The sequence below is a fragment of the Marmota marmota genome, unplaced genomic scaffold, assembly GCF_001458135.2.
Source record: "Marmota marmota marmota unplaced genomic scaffold, marMar, whole genome shotgun sequence".
Classification (NCBI taxonomy): domain Eukaryota; kingdom Metazoa; phylum Chordata; class Mammalia; order Rodentia; family Sciuridae; genus Marmota; species Marmota marmota.
The window spans coordinates 8,097,596-8,107,222 of NW_025999999.1; the positions used below are offsets into that span (position 1 = coordinate 8,097,596).

General features: G+C 43.7%; 1 protein-coding gene across 11 annotated transcripts in view; it reads left to right on the plus strand.

Moving 5' to 3' along the window:
• Positions 1-9,627, plus strand: part of LOC107149842 (WW domain binding protein 1-like) — a 78,462-nt gene that overhangs the window by 35,753 nt on the left and 33,082 nt on the right. Inside the window, exon 1 of one of the 11 annotated variants that reach the window (XM_015494733.2) lies at positions 5,743-5,878. The exons of the other annotated variants lie outside the window; for them this stretch is intronic. Coding sequence (XP_015350219.1) covers positions 5,852-5,878 — 27 coding nt within the window. The 5' untranslated portion in view covers positions 5,743-5,851. Of the gene's footprint in view, positions 1-5,742; positions 5,879-9,627 lie in introns of those variants that run through there. 11 annotated transcript variants of the gene reach the window in all.

Below are 9,627 nucleotides of genomic sequence, written 5' to 3' on the forward strand. Positions count from 1 at the left end.
TTTGGCTTTCACTAATTTATTTATCATTATAAAAAAAATTTACTGTTTTATTGTTTGAAGTAGTGGGGATTGAGCCCAGGGGCTCTCTACTACTGAGCTATATCCCCAACCCCTTTTTAAATTTTATTTTGAGACAGGGTCTCACTAAGTTGCCTGAAACTTAGAATCCTCCTGCCTTAGCTCTTGAGTTGCTAGGATTACAGATGTGCTCCACCATGGCTTTCCCTCTTTCTAAAAGACTGAGGCTGTACCATTGACATTGTTTCTTCCCTTCATCTCCTCCAACCCCTGCAGTAGAATAAAACCAGCTCCAAGATTTGCCATATTTTAGTAATAATATAATCAAAGCAACAGAATGATGGTTTATTTATTTATTTTTATGTGATGCTGAGGATTGAATCCAGTGCCTCACACGTGCGAGGCAAGCGCTCTACCACTGAGCTACATTCCCAGCCCCATCATAATATTTTCACACATAAGAAGAATGTGCTGATAATTAAAATACATATGTGTGTGGAGCTTCCACATTCTCCTTCCAATGGTTCTCTGCCATCCCCTTCTCCCACAGACAAGGTCTTGCTAAATTGCTGAGGCTGAGGCTGACCTAGAGTTTGCCATCCTTCCACCTAAGCCTACCAAGTAGGTGGGATTACAGATGTGTTCCACATACTCAGGTCCTTTTTTGGTTTTTCTCCCCCATAATCCATCAATTCTCGTTTCCATACTTTTATTCATGGTTGGCACTGCTCAATGTGCTCATTTTCCCTCCCCAAACCCTACTTATTGTTCTAGTAGCCATCTCTTGATAAAACTTTCTTTGGCCATTCTATGTTTCTGCAACATTCCTTCTTTGTGCTCTTCTTGTGTTGCCATCTCTATACCTTCCCTAACATTTATCATAGAGTTCTATGTTTGCTTCTGTGTGTGCGTGTCTTTTCTTCCAAACTGGGTAATTAAATAAATAAATCACTGGGTGCGGTGGTGCATGCCTGTAATCCCCGCAGCTTGGGAGGCTGAGATAGGAGGATCTTGAGTTCAAAGCCAGCCAAAGGCTCTAAGCAACTCAGTGAGATTCTCTCTCTAAATAAAATACAAAATAGAGCTGGGGATGTGGCTCAGTGGTTGAGTGCCCCAGAGTTCAGTACCTGGTACCAATCAATCAATCCTCCAGGGCAAGACTGATTTTTGTTCAGTGTAGCAATTGAATCCCAAATGAGGAAAAAGCAACACTTATAATTAATATAAAAATATTATTTCATCCCCCAGCCTTTTTTTTTTTTAATGTGGAGTCTTACTGATCCAGCCAGGCTGACCTTGAACTTGTGATGCCCCTGCTTCAGCCTCTCAAGTAGTTGGTTTTAGGCATGTGTGCCATGCCAGGTTTGGGTATGCATCCTTGAATGAGTTACTTAACTTTTCTAAAGCTCAAGTTTTTTTTGTCTATAAAATATTAGATATCAATATCTGTTGTAATTTTCCTTTGATGTATTGCAAGTGATTATATACTGTAGTCAAGGATTGTTGCTCAACCCTCTTCCCTGAAGCAGTAATAGGAAAGCAACCATAGGGTTCTTTGTTGTTTTGTTTTCTTTCTTTCTTAAAAAAAGTTTTTATTTGTGCATTATAATGGTGCGTATTAGTGAGATTGTTGTTAGAGCAACTTGGGTTTTTATGGATGCCTTGTAGAAGGAATAAGGCCTATGACTTGTAGAACTTCTTGTCCTGCTCAGAAAACAGGAGAGGTGTGTATTTCTTGCCTCAGCAGGCTTACTACATGTCTGCCTTTGTCCAGTCCCAGAACATAGATAAGCTAGAAGTCTTGGTTTCTGGCAACCAAGCAGTCCTTCGTATTTTTGCTTGGCAAAGTTCTACAGATTTTCATCTGGGTTTGGAATATGACCAATGGCTTTACCCCAAACTACTTCAGGATCCTTTTATTAACATGAAGCCTCACGCTCATGATATGAAGATGTCTTGGTTTAACTTGCTCTGTGGCACTCAGGTTGTTTTTGGGGTTGAGTTAGTATGTACTTCTTCTTTGTTGAGCCAGAACTTTAAGGCACTTAAATAGATCTGTACCCAAACTCAAAAAGAGATAAAAAAAAAAAAAAAAGTCTTATACGTGCTGTGCTACAAAGCAGCCTTGACTCAAAAATTCCTGAAAATAAAAATGGCCTTAGGTCTAGAGATTATCTCCTGTCCTTTGAGCCTGTCAATTTGCTGTCCTGTTCTGATGATACCCTCTTTCTTCAGATTCCTTGATTGCAAAATAAGATTTCCCCTGGCCCTCAGCTCTATTCTTCTTTTTTTTTTTTTTTTTTTTTAANGCACGCATGCCAGGCGAGCGCGCTACCTCTTGAGCCACATCCCCAGCCCCTGTCTCAGAATTGAAAGATTAAAAATGTATAGACGGCCTGGAAAAATGTTGTCCAAAGATACTTAAATTGACTAGAGTAAAAAAATGAATCCATGAACATATATGTTGTTTCAGTGTGTCTTCTTAAACAGTAAGTTAAACAGTCCAAACGGAAACATTTTCAGTGTGCTCTAATTGAGGGTTTTCTGCACTAGGTCAGAGGAAGCTGGGTCTGTGAATCTCTAACTCAGACACTGCGTGGGGCCATGAACAGTGGTTAACCTACAGTAGCTTAACAATGTAATCCTCCTTAATTCTAGTTTAGTGTGACTTGCCTTTTTTTTTTTTTTTTTTAATTTGGTAGATTCAGCCTTTAATTTAATTTTGCATTGGCAGGTAGATGACTTAAATTATTTGAAGAAGGATTTGTCTTGTCTTTGGCCCATCATATATGAATCTGGATCACTTACATAAAAGTTTTTTGTTTTTTTTTTTCAGGCTAGCAGAAGTGGCTAATGATCATCTTGCTTCTTAAATCCCAAGATGACTTCTTTGTCACTAGCTTGTGGTGATATTTCTAGGGCATGTTAGAAAGTGAACTCACCTTCTTGGGAATATCTGAATTTGCCAGTTCAGCCTCTTTTTCTCCTACCCCCACCCCTGATCTCGTATTCAGTGAAGGTTAGTCAGCAAGGGGCTAGGTTGAAGAGAAGTAGGTTAGTGAGAAAAATTGCCAACAGTCACTTTTTTAGAGCATATGATGTGGTAGGTGTAATGTCGCATGTTAAATGCTGCCTTGCACACAGGAAGAAGATAAACCAGTTAATTGCTGATGAGAAACACTGTCTTGAGTAGCATCCATGAAAGGATGATTCAGTAGGGGAAAATCAGGAAATCTGTGATGCAATTGTGATCATTTTGATTGAATTTTTATACTTAAGAAAGTATTCTAGTGATATTGCAGTTCCACTTCTTCTAAGATCACCCCTAATGAATACTTAGAAATGTGGAAAACTTTTCCATAGCCCATCAAAGCATGTTTTTTTTTTTTTTTTAATATTTATTTTTTAGGTGTAGATGGACACAACACAATGCCTTCATTTTTATGTGGTGCTGAGGATCGAACCCTGGTCCCGCCCGTGCTAGGCAAGCGCTCTACTGCTGAGCCACAATCCCAGCCCTTGTTTTTTTTTTTTTTTTAATCTTTATTTTTATTTGTTTATTTTTATGTGGTGCTGAGGATCGAACCTAGGGCCTCACACGGGTGAGGCAAGCACTCTACCACTGAGCTACAATCCCAGTCCCACAAAGCACGGTTTTCAGGGTGTTTTGATCATGGCAGTATCCCCAGTGCTGAGAACAATGCCTGGCACATGGTAGACATTCAGTGGGTGTGGATGAATGAATGGGTAAACTTATGCCATGGTACTTGTGCCAGAGAACTGCAGGTGCTGGTCTGTCTTGTTAGGTCAGTGCAGACCAGAGTTGCCCACAGGCGGCCTAGGACATGCTTTCCTCCAGTTCACTTGCCAAAGTTAATAATGCTGCACGTGTTTTCTGGTTCCCAGTGCTTGCCAGGGAACTGAGGAAATGAGAGGAAGGGGTTGAAAGCTACTTCCCCGGGTAGCTATGCCTTGATGTCCAGCCTTGTCTGTCTAGCAGTTTGGCCTGTTGTCAGGGTTATGGGACAGACCATCTTACCACATCTTGAGAATACATTATTTGCTAAAGAATGGCTCCTTAGCCCCAGACACCTGCAGAAGCCACCCTTTACACACCAACCATTTTCTCTTCTCCATAGCAATGAGGCTGCAATCCATTCTTGAGCCTCCAGGAAATGGCTCAGCCAGCGTGGCACATTCATTTTTTGTCAGAAAAGTCAATCTGACCTCGACCATCAGTAGCAACCTGCAGTAAGCACATTGTGTGTCTGGCTAGATTCTAATGATCAAAAAGTACTTTTGGCACCTCGCTGTGCTCTAAGTGTTGTGTACTGCTAATTTATTGTCCTAGGTGGGGGTTACAGATACTAATTTGCAGGAATCATTTCTGACTGACATGAGTCATGCCTAGCACAGTGCCACTGCCATGGAGGCCTTTGATAAATATTACTGAAAGAAAATTCTGCAGAAAATAAAAAGAAAGGTGAGCTACACTTGTTTTAAGTCATCTGCAGTCTAAGAAGTTATTAGAAAGTAACTTTGGGTTTACAAAATTCCTCTGAAGACTTCTTGATATTTCTTGGCTGGGGATGTAGCTCAGGGTATAGCACATGCTTAGCATGTATGTGGCCTAGAGTTCAGTCCCTAGCACTGGGCGGCAGGGGGGGGGGGAGTCATTTCTGCAAGTCAACATCTAAACATGGACCTCTTATCCTTTCCTTGTGTTGTCTTTGATTAGGATTCAGATCTGGGGAGAGCTGCTATGATCTCGATGTTCAAGGGAGGGTAGCCAGGGGAGAGGTGCTTAGACCACTGCCTAGGAAAAGCCAGATTGGGTGTCCAAGCCCAGGGCCTTTGTGTCTTGGACAGAGTTTGATATTAGAGAACCCTTTTCTCCATGAACTGGGCTTAGGGAAGGAAATACAACAAACCTAACGGGGTGAACTTTTCTGAAACAGGAGTTGGTTTAAATATAGCTGATCTGCTTTACTGGCCACTTGGAGGCTGTCGTGGGACTTGTTGTACCTTTTGTAAGACAAGTGAGGAAAGATGTTGGCACCTGTACATCCTCAGTTTGTTTATGAAATATAAACTCTCCTGTCCAGCGAGGGCTTGAGAGGTCAGTGTCCAACGTAGCAAGGCCTACCTTAGCTGGTAAAGGAGGTACCTCTGCAGCCTGTCATTGCAAATTGTCCCCCTTTTTTGGAGAAAGTTGGGGCCGCCAGGCTTACTGTGATGTTGTTTATTGAACACTGACTCTGGCAAGGGTGGTGGTGGCAAGTTTATGTGAAACTGACAGTCACTGGGCTTGATTTTCTTTCCCAAGAAGGAGAAACAATACCTCGGGAGTTACAGAGTCAATCCTTATTCAGAGAAGTGTCACTCTTCAGCTCCCGAGGCTTGATTTACTACTCCCAGTAAGAAGAGCTGATGGGAGGGGCAGCAGCCCCTCTGTGGGCTCTCATGGCTTCAGACTGGCATCGGAGGTTGCAGCACTTCCTCCTCAGTATTCCGTAGCAGCTGTCTGAAGTTTTTTCTACTGTGCCTGAACTGATGTCATTTCCCCCTTGGCAGACAGCTTGGGCTGTGCTGCGTCTGAGATGTCACGAGAAGGTGGGGGTGGGTCGGAGCCAGGCGGTGTGGGGGGGCCGGTGAGGGGAAAGGAGGGAGCTGCCTGCCTGGTCCCAGGACTCTGTTTACTTTCTCTTTGCTCAGGAAGGCTGGTTAACTGGGAGCACAGAGCAGCCGGCACACCAGGGCCATGCTTATTCCAAGACCTTAACTTTTCAGAGCCCTTTGTTCCAAACGTTAGTGTGGATGATGTTCTTGCAGGATGCCTTTCCTTTTGGGTCTTAGACAGGTAATTGAATGGTTCTGCTTGGATTGGGCTGGGGAAGGGAAGAAGGGTGGGAGCTGTTAATTGTACTACTGCTTTAGGGATGGAGGGAATATTTTAGAAGATATCTCGCCGTCCTAACAGGCCAGCTCCCACACAGAAATTTCCAGTCCTTCCTGCTTGCTTGCTTTAGGTGCTCCTGACCTCTAGGCCCCCTGCTCTAGGGCTGCCTAGTTCTGATTTCCATTAAACATATAAAACCATTTATGAAGCATTATGGAGGAACAGTTGAAGGGTGAGGCTGGGGACAGGAGAAACAGAATGGGATTCTTGCCCAAAACTCCCTTTCTTCCCACTCCATTTTGATTGGGCAAATTAGGAGAGTCCTTTGGTTCTGAAGGGGCTGGGGGAGGGCTGGGGAAGGAGGCGGGTCTGTTTTTGTGTAGGGGAGGCTCTGGAAGGCTTTCTTCCTTTCAAGCATGTGGTCAGGGCTGTGTGGCTGAGGGATGTCTGGACACCTCAGGAGGATAGGGTGTGGAATTGGCTCCATTTTGGCCCTATGGACCAGTTTGTAAGGCAAACGGACCCTTGTGGCAGATTTGATTGCTTGTGAGCTGCTGTTTGAAGTAGGGACACCGTAACCTAGTGTGAGTGACAAAACAGCAGCCAGGACCAACTGCTGTCTGCAGAGAACACAGCTGCTGCCAACTATTTGTTCCAGTGCTTCTGAGCGCTGGTCACCCCCACCCCTTCTGTGGTCTGAGAGGCATGGCTGTATTGGAATGTGCAACTGTAAGCGGTAGGGCTGTAAGGGTGTGGGGACAGACACACACCCGGACAGGCAGGAAAAGCCACAGATGAGCTCAGACCAGAACCCGCGAGGGAAGGCTGGTTGACTCTCTGAGGAAAGTGCTAGGTAAGCAAATCTCTTGATTCACTTGGTTCTTTTAAAAGCAAGCTTCTCTGAAAATCCTCAAACATTCCATTACTGCCTTTGTTAATTTTCCATGTTCCTTTGATGCAGCCAATAAAGTGGTGACCCCAGTTTGAACACCTCTCTTCCCTTCCAAGAAAGCTGTCCTTTTAACCTGTGGGCAGAGTGAGCGAGCCCAGGAGTGTTGAGCGCCGCTGGAGAGAGGGTGGATGAAGCCTCCCATCTATGTCAACCCCTGGTGGGAGAGAAGGGCCTGCTTGACAGAGTGGAAAGAGCAGGGCTGGGGAGCCAGAAAGACCTGCATTCATATCCTGGCTTCCCAGGGTCTTGGGTACAAGCTGCTTCCTGCCTCTGAGCCCCACCTTTGAAGTGCAGATAATACTTTTTTATTTTTTTACTTTTTGGTACTGGAGGTTGAACCCAGGGGTGCTTTACCACTGAGCTGCATACCTAGTCCTTTTTCTTTTCTTTTTTTTTTTTAAAGAGAAGAGTTTTTTGTGTTTGTTTTTTTTTTAATATTTATTTTTTAGTTTTTGGCGGACACAACATCTTTGTTTGTATGTGGTGCTGAGGATCGAACCCGGGCCGCACGCTCGCGAGCGCGCTACTGCTTGAGCCACATCCCCAGCCCCCCTTTTTATTTTCTAGTGTGTGTGTGTGTGTGTGTTTCCGGGGATTGAACCCAGGGACTTGTGCATGTAAGGCAAGGACTTTTGCATGTAAGGCAAGCACTCTACTAACTGAACTATATCCCCAGCCCTTATTTTCTATTTTGAGACAAGGTCTCTGTATTTTGCTGAGGCTGGCCTTGAATTTGTGATCCTCTTTCCTGAGCCTCTTGAGTCACGGGGATTCCAGGCATGTGACACTGTGCCTGGCAATAATAATGCTTTCTTGAAGAGAATTTCATGAAAAAATGTGTATAAAACATTAGCACCTTGGCTGGCAGATAAGAGGCATTTAATAAACAACTGTTATTTTTAACTACTCATTTCTAAGGGATGCAAGACTTCAGGGATACAGAAAACTAGAAGCTATAGGACTGATCAGTGCTTTTGCAGAGGTGGAAGGTGAGGTGGACAGGAGCCCACAGGAGTTTGAGTTTGTGCATCTCTTTTGGTGCCTACCATTATATGTTGACTTAGAATTAGGAGGCTGTTTCTCTCTCTCTCTCTTAAGTTGTAGATAGACACGATACCTTTATTTTATTTATTTATTTTTATGTGATGCTGAGGATCGAACCCAGTGCCTCACATATGCTAGGCAAGCACTCTACCACTGAGCTATAACCCCAGTGCCAAGGGAGACTGTCTCTTATTGTACCAAGATACCATTCATCTTTTATACTGAGTTGGCAAGAAGGTGAGGGCCTGTGTCCAATAACCCCCACTCACCTAAGTGAGAGAACAAAGTAGTTGGTAGCATTAAATTAAAATCCTCAGCAGGTGGATGGAAGGGGTGGTTGTCATGGGAGCATCTTAGAGGCCCAACAGCAGGTGAATCTCGAGGCCTGTTTTTTGAACAATTTCCTGGCAGAAACTTGAATCAAAGGCTCTCTTAAAGGCCCTTCCCACCCTGTCTCCTGCCTCAAGCCTTTCCTGCATAAACTTGAAGCATTTGGGTTGTATAATTTTGTACATTGCTAATGTTTCTGTGTCTGACAGTGTAACCATGTTCTGTATTGGAGTCACACAAAAGCCAGATTCTACACCAGAAATTCTAACTAACCAATAACTCACTTGATGTCAAAACAATCTTATGATGAAACATTATTATCCTTACTATTCAGCTACAGAAACTGAGGCATATGGAATTCATGTGATTTGTTTTCTGTTGTTTTTCTGTACTAGGGATTCAACCCAGGGACACTTAATCACTAAGCCACATCCCCAGCCCTTTTTTTATTTTGAGGCAGGATCTCACTAAGTTGCTTAGGGTCTCACTAAATTGCTGAGGCTGACCTCTAATTTGTGATCCTCCCGCCTCCCAAGACACTGGGATTACAGGTGCACGCCAGCTACCACACCCAACAAATTCATATAATTTGCTCAGTGTCATACAGCTAGCAGTGGGAGAACAAAAACTCAAAGTCTCTGTCTGGGTGCAGCGGTACACACCTGTAATCTCAGCAACTAAGGAGGCTGAGGCCAGCCTTGGCAATTTAGCAAGATCCTATCTCAAAATAAAATAATTAAAAGGGCTAGGGGTATAACTCAGTTATATAGTGCTCCTGGGTCTAATCCCTAGTCTCTCTCTCACACACACACACACACACACACACACACAGTCTTTGGCACCAAAGACTTTTATGGTGACACAGGAGGTCAGATATTTGAAGACCAGAAGTTATAAATACAGAAAAAATAAACATTAAAAAACAGAACTGAGGTCTGCCACTTCTACTGGAGCTGACAGTGGTATTCTGGAGTGTGGAATCAGGGCCTGTGATTTCCGCTTTGGAGAGCAGCGTAACGTGAGGTAAATGACGGAGAAAGCTTAAAGTTCTCTCCTGTTCCCAACACAACAGATGCCCACACAGGGAGCAAGCTAGAGACATTCCTAGGCTTTGGCTCTCAGCTACCATAGGGGAACTGTTCCCTCCCTCACGTCATCTGGCCCACTGAGTCTAAAGAAGAATAGAGAGGGCTGGGGATGTGGCTCAAGCGGTAGCACGCTCGCCTGGCATGCGTGCGGCCCGGGTTCGATCCTCAGCACCACATACAAACAAAGATGTTGTGTCTGCCGAGAACTTAAATAAATGAATAAATAAATATTAAAAAAAAAAAAAAAAAAAAAAAGATAAGAAGATCACCCCAAATAATAAAATAAAAATAAAAAT